Source organism: Strix aluco, chromosome 4 (assembly GCF_031877795.1).
Source record: "Strix aluco isolate bStrAlu1 chromosome 4, bStrAlu1.hap1, whole genome shotgun sequence".
NCBI lineage: Eukaryota > Metazoa > Chordata > Aves > Strigiformes > Strigidae > Strix > Strix aluco.
The window spans coordinates 88902187-88928208 of NC_133934.1; the positions used below are offsets into that span (position 1 = coordinate 88902187).

The 26022-nt window shown below is 60.7% G+C and overlaps 1 protein-coding gene across 2 annotated transcripts; it reads right to left on the bottom strand.

Annotated features, from left to right (window-relative positions):
* Positions 1-151: 151 nt before the first annotated feature.
* Positions 152-24580, bottom strand: MAPK8IP1 (mitogen-activated protein kinase 8 interacting protein 1). Of its 2 annotated transcripts, none has more exons than XM_074824107.1 (12): positions 24452-24580; positions 16818-16923; positions 9825-10058; positions 6198-6279; positions 5105-5980; positions 4410-4485; positions 3854-4026; positions 3442-3551; positions 3182-3301; positions 2088-2158; positions 1627-1725; positions 152-1186 (listed from the first exon to the last, which is right to left on the bottom strand). In XM_074824107.1, the coding sequence occupies exons 1-12, from the start codon at positions 24535-24537 to the stop codon at positions 1114-1116; spliced, it is 2106 nt and encodes a 701-aa protein (XP_074680208.1). In that variant the 5' UTR covers positions 24538-24580; the 3' UTR covers positions 152-1113. The 2 variants fall into 2 exon arrangements, with proteins under 2 accessions (XP_074680208.1, XP_074680209.1); XM_074824108.1 differs by lacking the exon at positions 24452-24580 and adding an exon at positions 18978-19085.
* Between the last annotated feature and the right edge of the window lie 1442 nt (positions 24581-26022).

Sequence of the window (26022 nt, forward strand, 5' to 3'; positions counted from 1 at the left end):
CATCATACAATGATCTCTGGCCTCCAGGGATTTCAAGCAAGGGTCTCGGGCCAAACCTGAGAAGCTCCAGCTCCTCTTGGGGTCCCAAGGGAAGGAAGGAGCCAGGGTCTAAACCCACTGCAGTGGGACACAAACACCACAGCAGCCGTGCTCCATGAACCATCATATTTAATAGTTTCTGCCGTCACAGCAGATCCAGCTGAAGCACAGAGACCGATGGCTGCAGGGACCGGGAGAGCTCTTCTACCTCCCCGGTGCTTCGCACGGCTCCCTGCAGGCTTTAGCCCTTCCCTGCCCTGCTTCTGGCAGGCACCCAGCTCGGCCCCACCACTCTGGGGTGGCCCAGCCCTGCCACCTGCAGCTGAGGGGAGAGGGGGAAAGGGGCAGAGAAAGGCTCCCCTCCTAAGGGTGTAGTTACTGCAGGGAGGTATGGGGGGGGGGATTTTTCTCTCTCCCCAGGGCACAGATACAAGAGGGGAGGGACAGGGATGGGGGCAGAGGCAGAGGTGAGCTGTCTCAGCTCATCCTGGCACTGGCTCTGGCAGAGGAGAGAGTGGGGGTCCCTCTGTCATCCCTGCCCAGCAGCCTTGTCCCCCGGGCCTGGCAGAGAGGTGATGCCTGCCCAGGGCAAGCCCGTCTCCCAGGCAGGAGCCAGCACATCATGGGTCTTGTTTGCTGTAGCTGCTGTGTCTTCATACTGCAAGAGTCCGACTCTGCCACTGCATTAAAAGTCACCCCAGAGGGATGTGACGGGAAGCTGGGCCATGGTCACAAGGAGGAGATGCTGTCACCCCAGCCTGCAGCAGGAAAGGGCCCGAGCACGGTGCTGCCCACCCCTCCACCGCTCACAGGCAGGGCACCCAGCGGGTGCTTCTCCAATAGAATAAACTAAGAGTATTTTGTACAATAAACACAATTTGTCCAGCCCTCCCCCCTCCCGTCCCCCCCAGCCCAAGGAAGGGGAGTCACGAAAAGAGGCGGCGCTCCGTGCCCCGGGGAGCCCTGCCCCGGGCCCGCTCCTCCTCCAGGCTCAAAGCAGCTCTTGTCCATGCACGACACGGGGAAGGGGCCAGACTGCAGCCCTGGCTGTGCAGGAGGTGCCAGTGCCAGCCCCTACTCCAGGTAGATGTCCTCCGTGGGGCACGTGTACTCCACATACTCCTTGTAGAATTGCTGAAAAGCCCTCCTGCAACACAGCACCAGGCAAAGCTGAGCAGCGTACTCCCCACGAGGCATTTACAGAGCCCTGCTTCCCTTCTCACCCTCGCTCCCTACCCTGCGGCCACTTTGACCCTCCAGCCCCTGGCCCCTCCTGCGTTAGCACCCAGAGCTGCCCTCAGAGCCGCAGGGTCTCCATCCTTGCTCTCATCCCCTGCACAGCGCATGACTTTCAGCCATCTGCCTGCAAAGCCTTGCACTGGGACTTGTTCCAGTGCTGTCAGGAATATGCTGCCCATAGCCTTGTCAGCCCTGGCTCTTACCCCAAGCCTCTCACTTGAGGGAAGAGGTGCCAGGCTGGGGCCAGGTCCAAGCCCCCCAGGTATGAGGAGATGGCACGACTCAGCCTGGCTGCCTTGTTCCTCCCGCCCTTCAGGAGCAAGCCTTCCCTGCCCAGCCACGACTCACCCTACGGACTCTGCCAGTGGCTTCGTTGACTCCTCCGAGACAAAGACATGACAGGCAAATCTGTGGTCAGCAGGGTGCTTGGTGATGAACCCAAAATATCTGAGGGCAGAGAGAGTGGGCATGACTGGCCCAGCAGACAAGCAGGCACCCCAGCAGCCCCGAGGTGTGCCCAACCCTTGAGCATAGGTGTTTGGGACCTGCACCACTCCCAAACCTTAGCAGCCACCAGCTGCCATGGCCCATGCCCAGAGCTGGGATGAAGTCCCGTCTAAAGGTTGCTTTTGCTTGAAGCTGCAGCACTGGGCTCACAGGGGAAGGGGAGCTCTCAGGACCGGGGTGCTTGAAACCTCCCCTTCCCTTCCCAGCCCCAGTTGTGCTGCCCCCAGGGAGCAGGAAGGCAGCAAAGCCTCCATGATGAGCTGTTAGAGTTGAGAGCCGCCCTGCACCTCCCTGCTACTCACTTGTTGTTCTTTGGATGGTACCCACAAAAGGAAATGTTCTTCAGCTGGAAAAAATGGCTACACTTGTTTACCTGGGGGAGAGAGAGAGAGACAAACTGTCAAAGCTCTCCTCCCCACCACCCTGCGGGGCAGCTGGTCTCTGGCTCCTGGAAATATGCACTTGGACCGAGCAGTGAAATGAATTAGAGCCCGATCCTGGGCTGCTACCAGCAGCAGTTTCGGGATGGCCCTGAACACCTGCACGCAGGGTGCTCCTCCAGGCAGCCCTGCTGGCTCCCACGCCCGCTGCCTCTACCCACAGCAGCTTCTGTGGTGTTTCCCTGGAGTTAGGCTGTACTCAAGCTAGAGTCAGTGCTGCTGTTCACTCAGCACACACAGCCCTTCTCCCTTGCTAAAAAGGCTCTCAAATACCAGCAGATAGAAGGTGAATGTATAACTTAGAACTAAATAGGTCATTCAAGCCCAGCTGTTCAAAGGGTCCCAGCCAGAAATGAGAACTGATTTATAGGAGTTTAAAGCACAGCTAAGTTGATGGCATCCTCTAGATGCAGGCAAGACCTGTAGAAACCCCAGCCCAGCACTGTCACAGCATTCTAAGCCATGAAGTACTCCCATCCCCAGCTGTAGGGGAGGTTTCCCAACAGCCTGCTGCAAAGTCCTCGCTTGCCTCTGCCCAGCATCTCGCCATGCTTTGCTAGGCTACTTATGCAGAACGCTAATCAGCAGCCTGCCCCAGCCAGCTAAAGAGATTACAGGGCAGATTTGGAGGACACCACTCAAAATAGTAGCAGAAAGGTTTAGGAGCAGCTGACAGATTACCAGTGTGGCTCAGCTCGCAGCATCCCAGTGCAGCGATGCACTTGGCAGCTGCGAGGGCATTAGCCGGCGGCGTGGCTCAAAGCTGGGATCCTGTGAGGCACGGGGGTCCCTGACGGTGGCCCTACAACCCTGCTGATGGTGTTTCCAACACCCGCAGACATGGGGTGGAGACCCCCAATTTTCATATGCAAACACGACCTGTAGCGCAGGGGGCACGAGCCAGGCTCAGAGCAGCGCCAGGGAAGGAATGAGAAGAGCGTGGAGTGGGGCACTACCTTGCTGTGCTCCTTGGAGTCGTCAGCTTTCACGGCAATCTTGACCCCACGCACGCTGATCTCCAGGACACAGCTGGAGGGTGGGTTAAAGTGCACAGTGAGGCGGCGCGTGGTGGCAATCTGGGGGAGAAAACAGAGAGACAAAGCCTGGGACTCGTGAGCAGTGATGATGGCTCACCCCTTCCCTTCCCCACCGAGGCTCTGGCCTGCTGCCAGGAGGAGCAGGCCCACCTGCTCCCAGGGATGGGGTGGGACAATACCTTCTGCATGGCCGCGCAGAGCACGTCATTGCCCTTGTGATAGGGAACCTGCACCGAGCCAAGGAACTTCACCCGAAACTGGTCCACCCAGTCGCTGCTCTTGGCCAGAGCTGGAAGAGAGAGCAGGCAGCGGGGATCATCGCAGGTGACCAGGCATGTGGGCTGAGCTCCACCTCCCCTCTCCATATTCCCACCCCTGCATGTTTCCCTGCCCAAAAAAAGCTTCGTTTCCAAAAAAAGCAACACCAGGTACCAGGTCCCAGCATCCCACCAGAAGCTGCCCATCATTCCCTGCTGGGTGCCTGGCTTGGTCCTCCCTCCATCCCCCTGCTCAGCTCCAGCCTCCGCTCAGCGCAGAGGAGGTGGACGCAAGATGGGGGACGGCAGCAGGCTGCGTGCAGAGGATTGGTACCTGTTACATGGTCCGGGTCCTTGGTGACTTCGATAGCGTAGTAGGCAGGAAAAATGCCCCGGTCACCCGTTCGCATGTTGTAGGCCTCATACCAATAATCTTCTGCCTGCACCTCCACCAGCAAAGGATCGTCCACCTCCAGCTCCAGCTCATCCGCATGGCGAGGCACAAACCTGGGTAGAGAGGCGCTAGCACCTGGCTGGCCAGCAGCGCTGGTGGCCTGCTGGGGCAACACAAAACCCACCAGCGGCCCAGGTGGGCAGCACCCTGGCAGGTCTAATTAGTCACAGGGACCCAAGATGCTAAATAAAGCATCGGAGCAGGTTTAGGCTCAAAAGACAGCAGCATCCTGGCACTTATGGCAAGGGTATCCCCTATGGCACCACCCATGCTGCTCCCCAGAGGTCCCGGCTTGCCCATGCAGCAGACAGGGCAGATGTTGCTCCTGGGCAGGGCATGAGCTACGGGCCTGGAAACACTGGGGTGGGCTGTCCCCACCATGGTGGGAGGGCAGCACCGCCTTTCCTCCGTGAGAGGCTCACGCCTGCAAGCTCACCTAAAGACAGCACGGTGGGTCTGCTCCTGCTCCTCCCCGTTGATCACGCAGGAGAACAACCCGAAGGACTCAGCACCTGGGGACGAAGGCAGAGGGGGACGCCTCAGCATTGAGGGGTCAGCACCACAGCCAAGGGAAGGACATGGTGAGGCTCCTGGAGGATGGCTCGGCCGAGACAAAGCCACGCAGTGCCACAGGAGAGGAAGGCATGGCTAGAGCCGCCGTGCTGGTGGCCAGTGGTCCCCGCTGGGACCTCAACCTCTCTGCGCCAACCCACGCAGCTGTGTCAGCTGGTGTCACCAGCACTGTGGCACCAGCCACACTGTGGGAAACCCTGCCTACTGGGCCACCAGCCCCAGTGCTCCTCCAGGCTTGGGGAGGAGGGTGGCACTCCAGGAGGGATGCTGTCCCCCTGCAAGACCCTTCAGCCTCCCCCTCAGCATGGCCGTACCTTGGGCTAGCTAAAAAAGCAGCCTGAAACACCTCCACCTGCAAGTCGCAAAGCTTTTCCAAGCCCTCCCATGCCTTCCTGACCACCAGGGACAAAGCCACATGCTGCAGTAAGCAGAGCTGGGGCTTGTATCTGCTGGTCGTTTTCCATCTCCTGAGCATGCCCTCAGCCTCATACCAGAGACAGGCAGGGCTGCCCGGGCAGGCAGCCACCAGCCCACCTCCCCCCGTCGCCCAGCACTCACTGGACGAGCGCGCCCGGCCACTCATGAAGACGTTGAGGAACTTCTTGGAGAAGTGGATGTCCGCCTCAGGGGTGGAGTCCTCGGAGAGGCAGACCGAGTCACGCTTCAGCGCATCCTCCTCATACTCCTCGCCGATGGCTGACTCGTAGGGTGAGGAGACGCAGTTGTCGTAGACGGTGGCCGAGTCGCTCTCGTCACTGTACCCCGAGTAGCACTGCTTGAGGCTGACCAGCTCCAGCTGCACGTTCTCGTCCACCACCAGTGTGTATTTGACCGAGTCGTAGGAGAGGGCGCTGGTGTCCGAACTCACCGAGGCTCTCTGAAGGCTGTGCCCTGGCCGGCAGCCACCGCTCCCGCCACCGCAGGAGGCCCTGGGCAGGTTCGTCTTGTCGGGGGAGGACATGTAGTCCAGCACCTCATCCTCCTCACTGATGGAGGGGTTGGTTTTCCCTGCCAGGGCCGAATACCCGGAGGTGTCGATGTCGGAGCTGATGGACATGCGGTTCTCACTGGACTGAGATAGGAAGGGCTTGTCAGTCTCCAGGGGGTCTGAGTTCTTCTGCACGGGCGTCAGGTAGATCTCCTCTGTGGCTTCCAGCCTCACGTCCGTCTGGTAGCGGATGCGGTCCCGGTGGGCCTCGGGGCCCCTCGTCGTCACCACCACTACGCTGGCACCGTGTGGTGGGGGCCGGCTGGTGGCCTGGTGCTTCTCAGGTGGCCGGGATGAGGCAACGCAGGCGGGTGCCATCTGGGTGGCCGCTGTGCGCCGGCACGGGCTCTCCGTGGATGTGCCCCGGTCTTTGGTGGAGGTTGTGCTGTTTTGGTGATTGACCTCATCACTCAGGCAAACATGGTCGTGGGGAGGGGTCTGCTCACCTGGAGGGGAAGAGCAGCATTGACAGCCCCGCAGAGGCTGATGCTCCCTGCCAGGGAAGGTGGTTGGGGATGCGACCCAGACTCAAGATGGACATGCACCCTGCATCCATGTGGGATGTCTTCCCCAACCTCCTGCTCCAGCACCACTTGCCCCAGGCTCTTGAGAGCCATGAAAGGGTGCAAGGAGCTGCCCCTGGCCGACAGCCCGAGAACTCACCCGTTTTCAGAGGGGACGACGACCGGGACACCCGCTCCTGCCAACTGTGCTTTTTCCCCAGAGAGTTGTTATTCAGAGTGTCCTGAGGAGAAGAACAAAGCCGCCTTGTAGCCCAAACAGTAAACAGCGTGTGGCGCAGCGGTGGTGGTGGCACCCATCCCTCCCCGGATCTGCAGCACCCCGCTCAGCTCCCCCCTCACCTGGGCACACGGTGCTCGGGGACCCCACCGCCAGCCCCACATCTTGCCACGCCGCTGCTGTGAGAGCTGGCGCTGTGGCCGAAGCAGGATGGGCAAGGAGCCAGCCGGGAGGCAGACGGCCTGGCCGGGATGGTGGCACTCATCCACCCTGGGGTGACTTGTCTGCAAGAGCCCATGGCTGGACAGTCCCAAGCCAAAAAACTCAAGACCCGAACCCGCCTGGAGTCCTCATGCTTCGCTCCCGTCCCTCTTGCCCTGCCTACCTTCAAACCACACACGCGTGCGTGTGCACAGGGGAACACATGCTCAGTCTCACTGTGAGACTCAGGGACCAAAGGCCACTAGGTCCTCTCTAACAAGGACCCTCCTGCAGATGGGGGACAAGCCCTCCCTGCCCACCTCAGCAGGGCGTGACACTCCCCCTGCTGCAGTCCCAACCCTGGTGCCCATCCTCTCCTCCACCCCCAAATTCTCCCTGGCTGCGCACCCTCAGCCCCTCCTGCAGGGCAAGCGGGTGTTTCTCCTCCAGCTGCAGCAGTGATATTTTCCAGACCGTTAATTTTTGCTCAAGTACTAAGCCCCACTGGGACTCCCTGGATTTTCTCACGGCCTTATTGCCAGCCTGCAGCTATTACCAGCCGCGCAGGACCTGGCCCATCCTTGCTTTGCTTCCCCATCAACATGAAGCAAGTCTTTGCCCTGAAAGGCCACTGAGTCACAGGCTGCTGAACCACAGCTGCCAGATCCCTGCCTCAGCATAGGGAGGGGAAGAGACCCCTGCCATGGCGCTTCGGCGACCTCCCAGCACGGCCTCCGCAAGCCCCTCCTGTGCCAAGGCAAATAACGGCGCGTCCCCGCTTGCCTTTCCCAGGGACATGATGAGCCGGGACGCGGGCCAGGCAAGCTGCTGCAGCGACGGCCTCTTGCGTGCAAAGTGCCACGGGGCCAGCACACAAGCCAGCCTGGCTGCCCGGACCAGGACAGGAGGGGAGGCAGCAACACAGCAGGCAGAGCCCACTGAGCCCACCCAGGGCACTCTGGGGTCTGCAATGTCCAGCCAGGGCAGAGGGGCATTCACAAGGTCTTAGAGGATGAACTTAGCCAGTCCCAGCAGCTGTTTCTTCCCCTCCTGGGAAGCTGGGGATGTTCCTCTCACCACCTCCAGTCCACTTGCCTGGGATGATGATTACAGATAGCCCAGCAGCAACCCAGACATCACCAAGCCAGCTCCTGGCCCCGCAAGGAGAAGCTGGAACAGAGGGTGGGATGCTGCTCTGCCCCTGCACACCTTGCCCAGCGCCAGGAGGCTGCAGATGCAGGAGGGCAGCCCGGTGCCCTGGATGGGCATTCAAGAGAGGTCGTGTGGCCACCGTCCCTCTTCTAACCACCTGCAGGAGGCAGGAGCTGGGCAGGCCAGGAGGGTCCAGTAGGGTCTGGCACAGGTGGAGGTGGATCTCTCAGGCCAATCGCCAAGGGATGCCCTGCACCCTGTCCCTCCCTCGGGGATGTGGGCAGGGAAAAACTGCCTTTGGCCAGAGGCAGGCATCCAGAACAGGCACCCCAAGCGCCTCACAGCCAGCCTGCCTGCAGCGCTTCTTCTGCCTCTCACTAGATGCCACCAACATGCTCTCCACAGCCATGCCCCGGCCCTGTGCACCCACCCCCATTGCCTCTGGGCTCCCACTGCCAGCTCTGGCAAAGCCCCCATCTCCCATTCCCCACCTCCTCAGTTTGGGCCATACCCGTGTCTCCCGGTGCGGCCCCACAGCCTTCACCATCCCACTGTCAGGGGACCATCAGCTGCCCCTCCCCAGCACACAGTCTATGCAAACTCCCCCCCCCCTCCACCCCTCTCTGCAGGCCTGCTGCCACCTCTGGGCACTGGTTGGGACTAGAGGGGGGCCCTGCTGTCCCCCGTCCCCCCAGCTGGATGTGGCTGCCACGTGCCGCTTGCTCCTCAGGGTCCCCACACAGGGTGGGACAAGGCTGCCACTGTCCCCTTGTCCATTATGCTCAGTGGGGCTCCCCTCCCTCCTCCTCCCCAGCCCTGCTGCCTTTGTCCCCCGTGCCAGCTGCCCCGAGGGCGCCCATCCTGGCTGTGTGCCTTCCTCCTCCTCCTCCTCCTCCTCCTCCCACCCGTGGCCTCAGGCAGAGAGCTGGCATCAGCTGCTGGTGCTGGGCTGGTGACACCCAGCTCCGACTACTCCCCATCTGTCACCCACAGGGACACCTGCCTCTCGTTTCATGCTCCTCGGCTGAACGTCACCGCAACGAAAATCCTCCTACTTGGCAGAAGGCACGGCCGAACGCAGGAGGCTGGCAAAAATAGCCCTGCACGTCACGCACCTTGCATGGGTTTGTGTGAAGTTTGCAAACGGAGCAAAGGGGCTCCGGCTGCCGCTCAGAGGGTCAGCGTGCGGGGCACCGAAACGCTGCTCGCCCCGGGGATGACAGCAACCGCACGGCTGCACGGGGCGGGGAAAACCATCCAAAACCTCACACAAAATCTGAGCGTGACTGAGACAACACAACCCCCTTATCCTCCTAGCCACCATTTTGGGCGTTGCTGTTCTGTCTCTCGAATTTTGCACGGGGTGCTGACATTAATGACGCTTTTGCTGGGTGCCGCTGCTCAGGAGCGGAGGCAGCCGAGTCCCCGCCGCCAAGTCCCCACCGCCCGGCATGGGGCACCCGGTGTCACCATCCTGCCCTGACCTGGGGTAGCTGAAGCCCAGCCAGCCGTTGGCTAGCGGTGCCAGCCCTGGGCTCGCCAGCCCCGTGGCGTGGTGCCCCGTCCCGCGATGGCTCATTCATGCGTTCGCTGCGCCATGCCTCGTTTGCTCTCCATCCCTGTGGGGTCCCTTCCCCGCTCCCACCTTGCCCCTGCCCCACGGCTCTCTGCCAGGCCCCACGGGCTCTGCTGGGGGCACAGCTCAGTCCTGCCACGCTGATGTCCCCCTCCCTGGCCTGCTCCCCGCCCCACCGGGGCAGCAGGGATGGAAGAAGGACCCCCCCCGGCTCCTAAGCCCCCTGTGCCGGGCAAGAGCCACAGCCAGCGGGGGGTCGGCGGTGCGAGGGGGCAGCCTGGCAGGGGGTGAGCACGTCCCCATGTCTGTCCCCCGGTGCCCCCCGGGCCCGCTGACCGCCCCCTCCGGCTCTGTAGCAGCGGCCGAGCCTGCGCTGGGCCTGGCCTGGGGATGCGGGCGGCGGCGGGCAGGGACCCCCGGCGGATGCGGGGGGCAGCGGCTGCCCCGCCGGGCATCGCGGGGAGGGGGAGCCGAGCCTCTCCCCGCCAGCCCTCCAGACTCCCCGCCATCCATCCCTCCCTCCATCCCTCCGAGACAAAAGCTCCCGGCGGCGGGAGCATCCCTCCTCCTCCTCCTCCCCTGCACCTCCGCTCGCCCCAACCCCCCCGTCCCGTCCTCACCTGGCTGCGAGGCACCTGCGGGAAGAGGTTAAGAGTTGTGGGTCGCTTCGGCCTGTAGACATCCGTGGTCCCGGCCGGGGGCTCTTTCTGCAGCGGCTCGGGCGCCGTCTGCTCCTCGGCCGGCGCCTCCCCCGCCGCGTCGATGAGGTCGAGCTGGAGCATCTCCGCCTGCAGCCGGCTGGCCTCCCCGCCGCCCGCCGCCCGGGCCCCGCCGCCCGGCCGGCTCACATGGCCCTGCCGGGATTAGCGGCCGCGATCAGGCCACCGGGAGGGCGGGCGGGCGGGCCAGCAGCCGCCGCGCCTCCCGCCGGGGCCGGGGAAGGGAAGAGGGGGGGAAGGAAGCCGGCGGGGGGAGGCTGGTGCAGCCGCCTGGGCAGCCGGCGGCCTCGTCCTTTTAAAGGGGCAGGATGCTATTCCCGCGGCCGGGGAGCCCCCCTCCCTGCTCGGCGACACCCCCCCAGGATGATGGGGCACCCCCCCACCTCATTCCCGGCAGGTGCCTGTAGGTACATGTGAACAACACATTCCCCACGAAGGGCACAAACGCGCACGCCTGGGCTTCGTCTCGACAGAACAAGGGCATTTTTTGCAGTGAGAACAGTCATTCAACAGAACCGCCTCCCCAGGGACGTGGGGGAGTCCCCATCACTGGAGGTTTTCAAGATGGACTGGACAGGCTGCTAGAGAACCTCATCTAGGCTCCCTTTCCCACAAAAGGTTTGGCCAGGTGATCTTTCGAGACCCCTTCCAACCTGGGCTGCCCTTTGATTCTTCCTCCCAAGAAGGGAGGGAACCGTGCCCTTTCTTCGACCCTGTTCTGTCAGCTGGGACTCAGACAAACACACAATCATTTTGGTTGGAGGTTTGGTCCAACCCCTGCCTGGAGCAGGTCACTCGGGGCCTTGCCCATCACACCCGAATATCCTCACGGACAGAGCACCCACCGCCACGTTGGGCACTGGCACCAGTGCGGCACTACTACTACTTTTTCTCTCTACGGGGTTGAAATTTTCACTATGCACCTCTGAGAGGAGTCAGGCTTCTTCTTCCCTGTAATGCCCATGAGGCAGCCGGGAATGGCAGTTACACCCGCCTTGGCCTCCTCACCTTGAACAAGCCTCTTCTCATACACCCTGCGTTTGCATGTCTCGGGACCTGGAGCCGTGCAGAAGGGACACCTGACGAGCCAGGAGCCCGGCACGAGCTCTCCAGTCACCCACTGGTGGTGGCTGTGCTCTGGCCAGGGCCAGCCCCACTCTTTCCCCTTGTGCCCTTCCCTCTCGGAGCGGGGTGGCCACCGTGGCCCGCGAGGTGGCCACCATCGCACCAGCCGGGCTGGGCCCCAGCGCTGAGCCACCGCACTCCTCGTGGCCGTGTTGCTGGGCGAGGAGGCACCGGTGTCTCCCCGTGGCTGCAGGTGTTTAAAGGTCAGTGGTTTCCTTCCCAAGCCACCTTCCTTGCAGTAACTGTAGCTTGCACATGCGGAGGTTGCTGCAGCCAGCAATAAAGGCTGTGACTTGGCATTAGCGAGTTGAATTCCCCATGTTATCAGCTGTTTGTGATGACTCGAAAGCTCATCAGCGGACAGAGGTGAAGGGCATTTTTTTGCCGCTGATGCTATCTATATCTCCAGCTGCGCGGAGGATGTCCCTTGAGCCGTGGGAGAAGAAACAGCCCCAGCAGCTCTGGCAGCTCCTCCAAGAGCTCTCGCTGCTACCAGCTTCTAAACTGTCAGACTAAAGCCAGCACAGGCAGGGCTCTGCCTGCTGCAGGCACCGTATGAACCCTCTCACGGGGGCCATTTCACCCCCATGTCCCTGCTGCAGTCCTGGCAGGTACTGGCTGAGCACCTGGAGGAGCACTGCCGCCAAAACTCGTCCTCTGGATGCTTTAAACATTTAACTCCCTTGTTTTTAATGCTAGCCTTCATACAACAAGTTCTGCATTTCCATGGCACCAGTTGCCTGTGGCAAGTCACGTGGATTTTAACAAGGAAACAAGGCACAGGAAAAAAACCGGGGGGAAATGCCAGCTAAACAGATTATACCTAGCCGAGATACATGTATTCGAGTCAGCTGGTGGCGTTCAACCTAGACTGCTAATGACGCTGCCTCAGTAATCCTGTAGCTGTAACAATCACTCAGAAAACTCACAGAGGAGGGAAAGTCCCAGAAGGATGCAGAAAAGCAAAACAGTACCTGTTCTGAAGAAAAGCGCGCCCTAGGAGGGATGCACCATTCCAGGTTCAATAGCTAGGAGGAAACTACAGTCACTGCAGGTACTTATTAATGGCCTGTAGCACTAAAAGTGATTTGGAAACCACACAGCAATAGATCACCTTACCATCTGAGTGGGACCTGTGGTGATCTGCAAAGCAAAGGCAGGGACTAAATGTTGGGAAGCCTTTCTAACTGGAAGGACACTGCCCCACCAGAACAGGCTGCCTTGGGAGCCCTCTAGGAACAAGTTAATGTCACCTAAGGCCAGCTTGAGTATGCTCATGCCTCAGCACAGACGTGATGGTGAGGTGACTTCCCAAAGTCCCTTCAGCCTGTGGGAGAGATTAGGGCATGTGGGAGAGCAGTATTAGTGCCTGAATCTTGTGGTGGGATGTACACAAGATGCACACCTGAACCCTGATGGAGTTACGGGGAGGCTGACGCCTCCATTACAGAGCCATCCCTGGGATGGCCGTGATGCTGGCCTGCTCCTGCTGATGCTATCTCCAACCTGCACGGTGCTGTCCCAATGGCAAAAAGTCCCAGTGTCTGGCAGCTGGTCTCTGATGGTCCCAACGCTGTGGTCCATGGGCCCCAGGGGGGGCGGAGCAGTGTGAGCCCTGCTGCAATTGTGGGTGCTGGGAGCACCTCTGGAAGCACCCCTGGGAACACCAGTCTAGCCAGGGGAACCTCCAGAGTGGGGGCTGCTGCCGACCCCAGGAAGGGATGGATGCTGCTTGCTTTCCTAGGAATGAAAGGCTCTTGCAAGAGGAGCGGGGTGATATGCAAGCTGTTGCTTGGGTGACCCTGGTCTCTACCCACTGTGGTCAAGCAAGCGAAAGGCTCTTCCCTGCTCCCCTAGTCCTGCAGCCTTCCCTGTCGGAGGAGGAGTGACAAAACCTTCAGCTGGGGAAAGCATTTTATGAGCATGGGGAAGCAAGAGGGACCTGCTGAGCAGAGGGGACAACCGTGTCCCTTCTCCCTACCACCCAGCTGGGACTGCTTTGCTCTGGGCTTCAAAGCGCCAGGAGAAGCCTCTCTGCCCCCAGCCTGGCGCAGCCGCAGCTGGTGATGGATCACAGAGGCGGCTTCACAGGACAGCCTTTGAAAAGGTGCCTGGGGTAAGCAGCCGCCTTGCTGCTGTATCCTTTGCTCCCAGGCCCTGCAGCCGGCTCCCCGCCAGCCCTCGGATCAGCGGGTTGGCCAGCTTGTGGCAGCCGCTTCCCCCTTTGCAGCAGGTCCCGCTGGCTTTCCGGGGGCGGCTGCTGCCAGCGGCATGCCGGATCAGTGATGGTGAACATCAAGAGGAAGCCCGGCATTTCCAGCAGTCTTATTACGCTGAAAAAACAAAGTGTTTTGGTGTTTTTCTCCACATATCTGTATCTTTACGGCCAGTTCAGGCCTTTTCATGCAGACCACAAAGGCTCAGCACAGCCCTGCAGCCTGTATCAGCTCTTTTCCTTTGGACACTCATTCTTGTGCTCTCAGCTATTTCCAAGAAGGTTACTTCTTTTTTTTTTCCTTTTTTTTTTTTTTTTCATTCTTGCATTAACCATTTTTTGCAGCTCTCGGAATCCAGATGAGACACCAAGCCTTATTAACCGCAGCCTGGCTGTTTGCTGGGATCCATCTTGCTGAAACCAGGGATTGTCATCCCAGATTTCCAAGCCACCAAACCAAGGCCAAACCCAAAGCAAAAGGCCTGGTGCTTCTGTTGCAACTGTCCCTCTCAATGTGCCTGACCGCTGCCATTTGCGAGGCAGGGGTGACGTCTCTCCTCCCCAGCCAGCCTCCGGCCCTGCTGTTCACCAGCTCTAAAGGCAGCTCTGCTCCTCCGCAGAGCTTCACCTCAGCCCACCCCTCGCTTCGCTCCCGGTTTTCATTCACCCGGGTCTTCCTGTTGAAATTAAGGGGTTTTGCAGCCACGCTTGGGATTATTCCTCATTCTTAGCACATGGTCTCCTGTCCGTGAGGTGGATAGTTCCCTCTTGCACAAACATCAGTCTACGCCTCCTTGCTGTTTCTGTGTGTCTAAGCCACTATTTGTGGAAATCTGCTAAAATAGTCCACGATGAAGTCATCTTTGTTTTTCCAGGTCCAAAAAAACCCCCAAACCCCACCTCTGTTTGGGTGTTGACCTCCGCACGGGCTGCCCGTTCCTGCCACGGGGTTTTGCTGCTGAGCATCTCTGCCCGGACCGCCCCTGCCTCGCCAAGGTCACTGGTTGTCCCCATCCAGCTGCTGCCTTCCCAGCCCTCCGGCAGGGTTTGTCCCCTCGCTCCTTCCTGGTGCTTTCCTGCTCACTGCTGGGCTACTGTGCCTGCCCATCTCTCCGGAGACTCACCACCAGGTCGGGAAGCTCGGAGCGGCTGGATGCCCCCAGCCCCACGGCTCACCGCGCTCCCCAGAGCCTGCGTTTCCCCCTTCCCCCGCGCTCTCTGCTCCGGTGCGATCCAGCGAGCTGGCAGCTCGCCCTCACCTCGCTCCATTGCTGGTCTTTCACCTGGCATTGCAGGGGCAACGAGGGCCAACCCTCCATCTTACATATCATGGGTGCTCTGCAGCACCAGCACCGGGAGCTCGCCACGGGCAGGGGCCCCCCGGCCCTGGCCCCGGTGTCGGACTGACTTGCCAAGCCAGCCATCCCCACGTGATACAATTAGCTGGCTGATGTCGGCCGCGGGTCATTACTGATTTGCTGGCCCCCGCGCTGTGCACAGACCCGGCCAAGCCGCTCCCTCTGGGCCTGGCTGCTTCCATCAGGCAGATCCTGCAACCCCATCGCCCTGAGCTTGTTCTGGTTGGCAGTCGGGTTGGAAAGCTCCCTGGCTCTCGCCTTTGACATCTGGGACTGAAAAACCCCTCTCGCCGCCATTGCTGTCACTGCTTTCAGTTCTGTTCCTCGGGCAATCCTCCGTGTCCCGTATAAACCATTTGGACATATTTTTAGCAGGCATTTTTTTTCTGAGTGTGGTAAGCTTCTTCCTTTGCTGTGTTTATGAATAGCTCATTGCTTCCACGGGGGCAGCCTCGCATCCCCCTTCCACCCCGGCAGACTCGTTGCACCGGGGCGTTTGTGCAAAGCAGCTCCACGCTGTCCCCGGGGAAGGCGTGGGGCTTGCTGCTGGAGCCAGAGCCAACCCTCTCCCAAAGGTCAGGTCTCTGCATCACAGCTCAGGGACGCAGAAACCCCTCAGTAAACTGTTTTAAGTGGACAAAACAGTCTATTTTTCCTCACCCTCAAGGAAGGGCTGCAGCAGTTGAGCTGCAAGTCCCCCCCTGCCCCTTACCCTCCCTGCCAAACCTCAGCCAAGGGCTGGCAGTCTGTAAAGAAAAAAGAAATCCTGTCCTAAGAGCCCAGTGGTGCTGCCAGCAGCGGAGAATTGGGACGGTTAATGGGAAGCATCCAGCAATGCACCCACAGCCCCTGTCTGCCTCACCTATTGCAGGAAGATCTTCCCAATGCCCTGCCCTCACTGCAGCTGTGCCCTCGTGGACACCCAGCTCCAGGTTTGCCTTTGGTTTTGCCTCCAGCGTTATCCCTCCTTCCTTCAGCCAACACATCCCACAAGTCCAGGCCGTCCCCATCCTTCCCTGACCATAACATCCCGGAGCAGGAGGAAGCTGGGGCCAGAGCAGAGATGTGGAGCAGCAGCCCCATCTCCGGGATCATGAGAATTTCTGCTGGGAAGGTCCCGAATTAGACCAGGGAGCACAGCAGGACACCTTCACCTCCCAGAGATGAGGTGTGCCTGTACCCTCCTGCCTGCAACAAGGGATTCCCAACACCACAAATTCACTGTCTAACTTTAAATCTGCGACAAATTCCTCTACCTTTCCCCTCCTTGCTGGGTCTTTATCAGTTTTGCAGAGGAAATATTTCTCCTGAGGGGTGAAACAATTCTCAAACCATTTGGTTGCCTCTCCAGCATTTGCACCCCCTTAGCATGAAACACATTGGCAAGATGCAGAATCCCTGTGTATTTCCAAATCCAATGTTAATTCTCAGTTTATCTCCATGTTTCTGCCCCCCGTGGCCTTCTCAGGCAGTTCAGATAGTGGTGTGAACCCCCTGGGGGTCTCTGCAGTGTGGCTCAGGGTGCTTAAGGTGGATGGGAGACCCACCTGCAGCATCTGCACAGGCTTCACAGATCCCATTTTTATTTCACCTGCCGCCTGCTGGGGTCAGAGCCACCTCCTCCATCCCTGCCTCACCAGCCTCCAATTGTCCTGCCTCCTAGATGCCTGAGGACAGCTCTTGCTAAAAGCAGCTAGCAAGCCAGAAGGAACACCTCGGGTGAGCAGAGGAGAGCTCTCGCCCTGCAAGCCCAGCTGCACCTCCAGGCCCAGAGATGCACGTGGGGGCAGGAGGCACAGCCCGTGTGGGACCTTTGGTGGCACCTCGCACATGTCCTCGCTTCCCAAGGATGCTCATCACGTGCCCCGCTCATATGGCAGGCAATGCCCCCTGTCATGCCCAAACCCTTAGGCTCATCCCTGAGGAACAAAGTCAAACCCAGCACAGTGGGAACCAAAAGGCACCGGCTTTAAGATGTTTTTTTGTCCCTTGGGTTTGGCTGGCTCAGGAAGGGTTTGCTCTGTGCTGTAGCGAGGAGAGGACACTGCCGAGCAGAGGGGATTGGGGTTGTGGCAATGGGCACCTTGAGGAAGCATCACTAGCCTGGGGAGCTGGTGGTCCTGCATGGGAGCTGATAGTCCCTCCAGCCCACCGGCACACTCTGCCCATCCCTGTCCCCATCCCCATTGCACTTACCCGGGCAGCCAGGCTCTCCTTGCAGTGCAGGCTGATTCCACACTCGTCGGTGATCTCAGAGAGGTCTTCATCCTCAAACTCCTCGAGGCTGATGTCATGGGTGAGCCTGGAGGGAGTGGAGACGGCGCGATCACCCACTGCGCAGGCAGCAGGCAGGAGGGCGCAGGGCAGCATGCTGCCTGCGGGCAGGGAGCAGCACCGCCCGCCCCACAAGAGGCTCTCCCAATCTTTACTGGGAAGAAAGACTGGGAAGGGGGCTCCTTTCAGAGGGGATGAGTCTGTCCCCACCGAATGGCTGGGCTTGACATGGTCTGCGGCTGTGGGGAGGCAGGAGGAGTGTGCCCTAAACTAGCCCCTGCCTGACCAAAGGCAGCAGGGATGTGCAGGTCGGGAGAGCATGGGACAGACAGCCCTGTCCCAAGAGGTTCAGCTCCCACCACACCGGGAAGGCTCTGGGGTTGTCCCAGCTGGGCAAAAACACCCAGTGGGGCAAAGACAGGGAGGGGACGGGCTGGGGGTCCTGGCAAGGGCACAGCGGGAGGATGGACCCGCTGGGATGGGTGACCACATCAAGACCCACAGACCTTGCAAGCACCACAAACCCGCCGGCCATGGCACACCCAGCCCCTGAGCCGCAGCTGGGAGGGGTGTTCCAGCCCAGGTGCCTTGCAGTAAGAGAGGGCAGTGATTTCCCTCTGTGCCAAAATCACTCCTGGGGGTGACTGCGGGCATCCCCACGACCATTGGTGCTGCGGAGCCTGTCTGCACGGCCTCAGTGGTCCCTTAGGGCTATCAGCCCCACAGGCTCATTACACCCCATCAAGAAGTTTACAGAGATATCCTTTTAGTGGCTGGAAACGTGCTGACAAGCGGGCTCCTCATGTACTTGCTTGCATCCCCAGGGGAACAGCGAGGCGCTCCCGGATTCTGTGCATTAAAACATTTCTCCGTGGTGGTACCGCAATGCTCCTCTCGCTTATTCATTACCACGGGGGTAAATAAAAGATCCGAGTTCGAAAGTCCTCTGCCAACCAACTCAGCCCCACTGTAAGCCAAAACATCTTGCTAACATTTTTTTTCATCTTGCTTTTTGCTTTTACAGTAACACCACAAGTTTTGTCTGGAGTGGTCACAGGCATTGCTTTGTGTGCCACCATTTCCATTTGCTCCCAGCTCCTCGGACTGGGAGATGCTGAGGTGAAAGCACCATTCTGAGCTCATCACCCCTCTCTGGCTTGGCCCCCACCAACCTGCAGAGCTCCCACCCATGCTTTAAGCATCACTCGCACACCTTGGGGCTCCCCCCTCCGGCAGTGGCACCAAGCCAGTGCCATGGAGGGGTAACACCTCCCTTATCCCAGCCCCCAGAGAGGGGGAAGGAACAGGAGAAGTGTGTGGAGAAAACAACATCTCGCCTCCATGTTTCTGAGGACCCTGCCAGCGGTGGGCTTGTGGGGTGAAGATGGCTGGTAATGACTCTGCCCATGGGGCCAGCCCCTGTGAGATGCACTGGGGAGGCAGGGACACAGCCTTCAGCACAGGGTGGGGTGTCCGGACACCCACCCCCCCCATCTCCTGCTGCTGCCTGTGGGAGGTGGGGAACGCGGAGCAGGAGGCTCATGATGAGCCTTCAAAGCAGAAATTGATTTCTTCTCCGGTTACGCGGGTCTCCAGGGTGGGACATCACCACCCGCTAATGCTCGGGGCCCCCACCAGCCGCGGTGTGGGAGCGCAGCGGGTGCCATGGGGTCCCAGCGAGAGGCACAATGTTGCTGAGGGGCTGGTAGGGGCTGCCTGGCTCTGCAGGAGCAGCTGGGGTGGGTGGCAGCACCCCCCGCTCTGAGATGGGGACAGGCAGCCCTGCCTGAGCCCTCGGGGATGGGGAGTTGCTGCGCGGGTGTCCAGCACTGGCCCTGCCTGCAGATGCTGGTGCGCGGCAGGATGCGGCCAGCTGCCTTTGCTGCTCCAGCACCCAGCTGCCATGCAGCTCCCTGAGCAGCCGGAGAAACTTTGGGCCTGACTGGGCGCCAAGTTTGCTCCTGTCCTGTGACCATCGCTCGCGGAGAAGGGTGATGTACCCAGGGGCAAGGGGCTGCCCCTCATCCCCCTGCAGGCCCACAGGACAGCACCCCCCGCCCCAAGGCCCAGCCGGTCCCCTACCATTTCTCCCACTGATCTTCCAGCCAGCTCTCCTCCTCGGTGCTCGACTCCATTTTCAAGGGCAGCTGCATTGAGGAGGACCCCCCTTCCCTGGGGGACACGCTCCCACCCCAAAAAAGAGATCCCCTGGGCCTGGGCCGAGGAGGAGTGAGGGAGATGACAGCCGAACACTGGGTGCCCGCTGCCCCTCCGCCTGCCCCGTCGCAGTCTGTGGCTGCCGGCGCTGCTCTGTCTCCTCACTGCGCAACCTGGGGAAGCTCATTAAAAATAGATGGAATCAGCTGTCCTGGAGGGGAAAAAAAAAATTAAAAAAAAAATAACCTCCCCAGCTGAGCCAGTGCCAAGTCCCTGCACTCTGCTGGGGATGCTGACTGCCTCCACTGCCAGCCAGCCAGCCCGGCTCCTGGTCCTGCTCCAGCGCCCGCGCCCCAGCACCCGCAGCAGAGAGGATCTGCTTACTCTGGCACAGATGCCCGTGCCACCCGGCCTCCTCCTCCTCCTGCCCTTGCAGCATTGCTGGCTGAGTCAAGGATGAGGGGCTCTGCCCCGCCGCAGCGATGGGATCCCTTCCTGTGGGAGATGGGAGCATTTTTCCGGCTTCTCGCCAGGTAGAGCAGGGCCGCTCAGCGATGCAAAGGCCAGAGTGTTTCCAGCACAGCGGGACCGGCTGCCTTCCCCGAGCAGAGGGAAGCAAGAGTGCCTTTGCCAAGGGGCAAGCCCAGCAGTGCAGAGCAGTGCCGGGAGTGCTGCCCCTTCCCCATCTGCCCCCACCTAACCCCCAGCCCCACTCCCATCTCAGGCAGGGCCATTCCTGAACTTCCCCAACCTCGAACCCCTGTTAAGGGGCAGAGAAATACCTGGTGAGCTGCTCTGCCAGTTCCCACCCCTCTTCTGCTGCTGAAGGAAATAGGAGCCTTTCCCAGGAGGGGCTGCCAGGCATTGCTGACAAGCCGTTGGCACAGTGGCCTCAGATAATCCTCCATCACCCCCGCGCCTCTCGGACCCACTTGCCGCCCACCGGCATGCTGCAGACCATGAGCCTCTGCGGAGCCGTTCCTCCCTCGCCCCATCGCAATGGAGCCAAAGCAGCTCTGAGAAAGAAGCGCCCACCCCGATTTCGAGATGGGGACAGGGCATCCCCTCGCCTCACCAGCTGCACATGCTCGGCGCTGGCACCCAGCAGGGCCGCACCCCACTGCCACCCATCGCAGCACTGCCCTCCCGCCCCACGCTGGCACCCACCCCAGGAGCTCTCCTCGGTCCTCCCCAGCCCAGGGGCTGTGAGTGATGGGCACATCTCCCACCAGCCTGGCCAGCACCACCAGCTGCCTGGGACCCAGCCTCGCCCCTGCTGGGGTTAAGGTGGGTGATGTTCGCAGCAGTCTCGCTCACCGGGTGGCCCGGACAGCTCTGCTGAGCTGACCCATTGCTGGCTCTCGCCCCACCAGTGCCATGCCACCGGCGAATGTCACTCATGATACTGTGTTCATTGTCTCTCAGATCCTTGATAACGGTATCCAGGGCTCCATCTTCCCTACCAGCTCTGCCTGGAGGCACCTCGTCTGCTCGAAACCTCCTCGCTTAATGCGATGAATAAAGTAAGCTCTATTTCTGTATTACACCCGCCCTTTTCTCCTCTCATATGGATGCTCCAGGACTTCCTAGGAGATACAAGGAAGGCTTTCCGTTATCCCTCCCTGCTCCCTGTGCTGGAAACACCCCTGCCTTTCTCTTTTGCTTCTCAAAGAGGCTAAAAATACCAGCAAAATGAAACAGCTCTGACTTCCCTTATCTCCATCATTGGCAGTAAAAGTCTGAGCAGGACCTACAGAGGAATTTTGGCCAAGCTCCTTCGCCAGCGGCAGCAGCGGAGGCATGGGTGCCACCTGCGTGCTGCTGCAGGCGGGCACCACAGAGTTGCAGGTACGTGGGAGGTTGCCCCCCGGCTGGAAGGGTGGGCGAGCCCTGTGCCCACAGAGGTTACAGCTGCTCTCCTGAAGGATGTGCCAAGAGGCATCCGGAGGTTGGCAGCCCTGCTGAACACACGAGAACCGGTAAACTCGGGACACCCGGGAACTGCGAGTGGGGCAGCACGCGTGGGTATGTGAGCAGAGGCAGTCGTTACCTCCCCACAGGAGGAGCAGCTTGATCACAGCCCTAATAACAGCTTTATAATCAAGCCTGGCTGCTGTGCCTCCCTTGACCCCATCCCCTGCCAGGGAAAAGGGGACTTACGCCAGCCCGCCGCCGCTGCGTGGGATTTCCCGCGTGGGGACTTGGCCAGGGCAACACGGCAAGATGGAGCTGGGGATCCAACAAGCCCGGCTGCCCAGGCCACATTCCGATCCTCTGCTCCCAGGCCACACTGTGTGGAAGTCCTGTAACCAGCATCAGTGGGGAAAAAAGTACTATCCTACATTTGGCTGGCCCTGGGTTTTTTCTTTCTTCGCAAGAGCCACCAAGAGTCTTTTATTTGAACCCAAGAGAAGGCTCCTCTCTCTCCATCAGAAGACAGCCCTTTCCTCTCCCCTCACAAGAAGACAGGTAGCCCCACTCCGACACCCAGCTCATCGCCTCCAAACAGGCTCTTCCAATGGTTCCAGATGAGCACAGCAGACACATAAAACAACCCATAGTGCTAGGATTGATTTTTGCCTCAGCCTGAAGGTGCTTCTTTGAACTTCCCGAGGAGATGGAGGGGTCTCCTTCCCCCAGAGACCTCCTCCCCTCTTGAGGCCCCAGCAACGGCACAGAAAAGGGCTGTGATTTCCCACAGGGCTCCCCGAGGAGCGGGATAGTTCCCCCTCTCTCCTGACCCGTGCAAATAACTCCCTAAAGGTTTCCTTCCCTGGGAGCCTTCCTGCCCCAGCAGCTAGGTAGATGCTCTTTGCTTTTATTAGGGAAACCAGAAGAGGGGATAGGTCACTGAAACCCTCCCCAGATCCCAGCTACATCAGAGGTGCACTCCTGGGGGCAGCGGGGCAGACAGCATGGTGAGCACTGCGGGGCCCTGCGCCCAGCTGCACCCCAGTGGTGCCAGCCCTCCCTGCCACTCTTATACTGGGCAGAAGCGGGGGTTTCCCTTCCCGAAAATTGTGTTCTGAAATACTGGCAAAGCTTCTTGGCAGGGCAAGGAACTGCAACATGGTGTCCCAGAGAAAGATGCTAAGGAGCCCCAGTGGGGCGCAGGCCCTGCCATGAGGCTTTGGGAGGGTTAAGGACAACAGGGAGGCTGGATGAGAGGAACTTTTTTACCGCTGTCTCCTAAAATGCTACTGTTCTTGTCATGGTGACCAGCCACCTCTGGAGGTCCCCCTGGCTAAAGGAGGGCTCACCTCACCATCCTGCTCCTCCCACATCCTCTCAGATGTCACCAAACCATCACCAGCAACAAGGACCTGCCAGATCCGGCCTCTCCAGAGCTTCAGACCCCAGCCCATCAGGCTGCTTGCTGACCAGGACCAAGACCTCTCCCGATTCAAGCCAACTGATCACCTAATGTGCTTGTTCGCTGGCATGTCACCACCGTGGGAGTTGGAAGAGCAGGTGAACGTACCGGAGGGCAGAAAAGCTGAAACACCTCGTCCTGCAGGCAGCAAGCTGGGGCAGAGGGCAGGGCTCACCCAGGAGCTTGCCACCAGCCCTGGGCTGAGCCCTCACCCTGAGCCATGCTCATCATTGCCAGCTCCAGCTTGGCCACAGGGGGGTAGCCCCTCACTGAGCCCCTGCAGCAGGGACTCAGGACCTGGGACAGGCACAACCCAGGCTGTGCCATGTAACCCAGCTCACCAGCATTTCACAAGCGGGCTCCCACCTCGCACACTGCTCCCCACCACAGCATCGCCTCTGGCCTGCCAGACCCTGCCCCAGGCTCCGGGATGTCACCAGCATCTCATTCCACTTCAAGGTTCACACCCCAAGCTCGGTGCCTGGGGAAGCTTCAACTCCCTGGCTTTCCACCCGGCTGCATGGCCTCCCCCATGGTGGTCGGTTCTTCCCTTTCTGCTGGGCTCCCTTTCCGAAAGTCTGAGGCACTGAAAGAAGCAGCACCTCATTCTCCCTCCCGGGGCATCGCTGTTTGCTGGGGAGCGCGAGGGTGCCCAGGGGACAGCCGCTGCATCCAGGACAGGGCCGGGTGGCGAGCCTGACCCTCTCACGGGCCCGGAGCTGCTTGGCAGCTCAGCCTCCGGCCCCCGGCTCAGTGGCCAAGCCCCTTCTCCATGGTGGATGTTTGCAGAGGCAGCATTTAATCACTCGATTTGCAGGGTTTACCCAGCCATGTTGCAACAGCTCCCAGCAGCTCTTGCAGGCAGTGCTGCAATAGGAGGCGGCTGCCGAAGCCCCGGAGCCACTCGACAAAGGGGCTCTGGGAGCAGAGGAGCCCTTCAGGGGTAAATTGCCTGAACACCACCGTAGCTTGGCTGCACCTGCCTGCTTCCTCACAGGGACCTGCTGGCCCTCGAGCCTCAGGGGCTGGGGCCTGCCAGAGGTAATAGCCGTGGCCCCAAGCGTGAACCAGCCCCTCCTTTCCCTCCCCAAAACCTCACCACACAAAGCAGCCGGTATGGATCCCCCTTTCCCAGCCAGCTCCCCCGCAGCACCCCTGGGTGCCAGAGACAAGCAGAGAGCAATGGCTGACGATAGCACACGCCTGCCAGAAGCCACGAGCCTGCCTTGGCTGGCAAGCAGACAACGCCGGGCACCGCACCCGTGGGCAGTGGCAGAGCTCCCTTACCCCCACCAGTGCATCCCCATCCCAAACCTGCCCTTGGGAGGCACCGGAGGTTCCAAAGCCCTCCCTGCCATCCCGGGCCTGGTCTGTGCCATCGGAAGTCCCCATGAGCAGCCTCATTGGGTTTTGGAGGAGAGACAGCCCCTGCATCCCAAATCGATGGGAGCACTTGGTATGGCCAGGAGGATCAATCCTGGCACTCTCCCACCCTCTCGCTTGGGGTTCCTGTTTCACAGGGGTGGGAAGGAAGCGGGAGCACCTGGGATTTCTAGGAAAGGGCTAGAAAAAGGCTTTCCCGGGGGTGCGGGGAAGAGATTAAGCTTTTTTTCGTCAGGAAGAGGTGTTTGAAGAGGAGATAAGACAGGTAAGGAGGGTGGGGGGGTTGGGGGGGGACACGGGGCCAAGCAGGGGGCTGGTGGGGGCTGCGATGGTAGATGGGGTGAGGGCCAACATGGGTTGGGGGGCAGGGCTGAAGCAACATATGGGGTGGGCGGGCTGAGCAGCGATGGGGGGCTGGAGCGGTGTATGCGGTGTGGGGTCAGCGGTGCCGGGGGTGGGGGGGCTGGAGGGATGAGTGGGGTGGGGGGGCCGAAGGGACGCGCGGGGAGGAGGCAGAGGCGCTGGAGGAGGCGGGAGCCCGGGGCGGGGGGGGGCTGCAGTGGATGGGGAGCGTTGCTCGGGGCGGGGGGCAGGGGCAGCCCCGCGGGGGTCCTGGAAAGGTGAGGGGTGGGGCGGCCGGTACCTGAAATTGGGAGGCGAGGCGAGGTGCAGCCCCAGGAATGGGGAGGAGGCGGGCGGGGATGCGGCTCCTTTCTCTCGCTCCGCCATTCTGTGGCTCTCTCCATGCAGGCGGAGGGCGGGCGGGAGGGAGGGAGGCAGGGAAGGAGGGATGGAGGGAGGGGGATGCTGGCGGTGCCGGCGGGGAGGGACATACCTGCCGCCGGGGAGGAGGGGGGTGGTGGGGGGGTGGAGGGAAGCGGGGGGCGCAGCCCCGCTGCTCCTTCCCGCGGCCCCCGGCCGCAGCTGCAGTACAGATGTGGCCGCAGCTGGAGGCGACACCCCGCACCCCGTCGCCAGCCGCACGGGAAACGCAGATTTGCCCGCAGCTGGACGGACACCCTCCCCCACCCCGCGCCCCCCAGCTGTGCCGGCAGCTGGGGACAAGCGCCCCCCCGCCAGATGTGCCGCAGGTGGCGGCAGCAGCCCCAGAGCCCCCGGTGCGGGGGTGCGGGCCGGGGTCTCCCCCAGGCCCAGGGGAGCGGGGCCGGCCGGCCGAGCGGGCCAGGGCGAGGGGCCGGGCCCCCCCGCGGTGGGGACACGCCTGGAGGCGGCAGCAGCAGCAGCTAAAACCCAGCTGGCAACAGGTCCGGCAGCCCCAGCGCAAACCCTGTCCCTGGTGAAGCTTGCCAGGACTACAAGCACAGCAAGGGAAATTAAAAAAATAGTTTATACACACGTTCCACAAGCACAAGGCGGGGGGGAAAAGGCATCTCGGAGTTGCAGGTCTCTCTCCCCACAACAGGCAGAGCTACATCGCAGGGAGCATCTTGGGTGAGTGCTCTTCGCTGCTGCCCTTCCCCAGCAGCCTGAGCAGCAGGTTTCTCTCCCCTGCCTCTCCTCCCCCTGCTTTGCAGGCTATCTCAGAAAACCCTGCAGGTCGTGCTGTCCTCAGAAGTGGACAGCATCAGTATTTTTAGGTCTCAGGGCCACTTCTGTGCCTGAACAGGAGACCTTTTCGTATTCCCCGGATGCCCACCTTGCTCCCGGTTGCTGTGACAGTCCTGGATGGGGTGGGTGGCACTGCTTTAGCAAACTTTAAAGATACAGCAGGTGCCATTGGTGTTTCTCAAACCAGGGAGCTGACTGTCATTGAGGCAATGATATTAGTTCTTGGCTAAGACCCAGGACGTCAGCTGCTCCTCCAGAGAAGAGCAGGCAGAGCCCTCCAAGGCACACAGCCCCGCTCTCTCTTGGAGTCTTGGTCTCCTGCCAGACAAACTTGAAAGAGATGTTACTCCCGGGCCAGTGTGGAAACAAGCCCACACCCACAGGGTCACCCTGCACAGGTACCCCGGCGCAGCCTCCCAAGGGGTCTAGGTGTCCTCTTCACACTTTGGATGCACAGACTGAACTGTCTTACATGCAGGACCCGAGATGCACCAGCATCCATTCGGGGACTGGGGGAGCTTGGACACAGCTCCCTCTCAAAGCATAAACCCCAGCTCCCAAAACACGATTCGTCTGGAGCACGGCTGTCATTTGGCCTCTGATGGGGGCGGGTAAGTCTGCCTCCTCCTCCTGCAGCCACATGAC

What these genes read in the sequence shown, in the direction of transcription:
- MAPK8IP1 (XM_074824107.1), bottom strand. Translation starts at nt 24,537, where the DNA reads ATGGCGGAGCGAGAGAAAGGAGCCGCATCCCCGCCCGCCTCCTCCCCA. An exon ending in GCCTCGCCTCCCAATTTCAG is followed by an intron (nt 16,924 to 24,451) that starts GTACCGGCCGCC and finishes CACTCCCTCCAG; the next exon opens with GCTCACCCATGACATCAGCC. An exon ending in CCACTGGCAGAGTCCGTAGG is followed by an intron (nt 1,187 to 1,626) that starts GTGAGTCGTGGC and finishes GCTGTGTTGCAG; the next exon opens with GAGGGCTTTTCAGCAATTCT.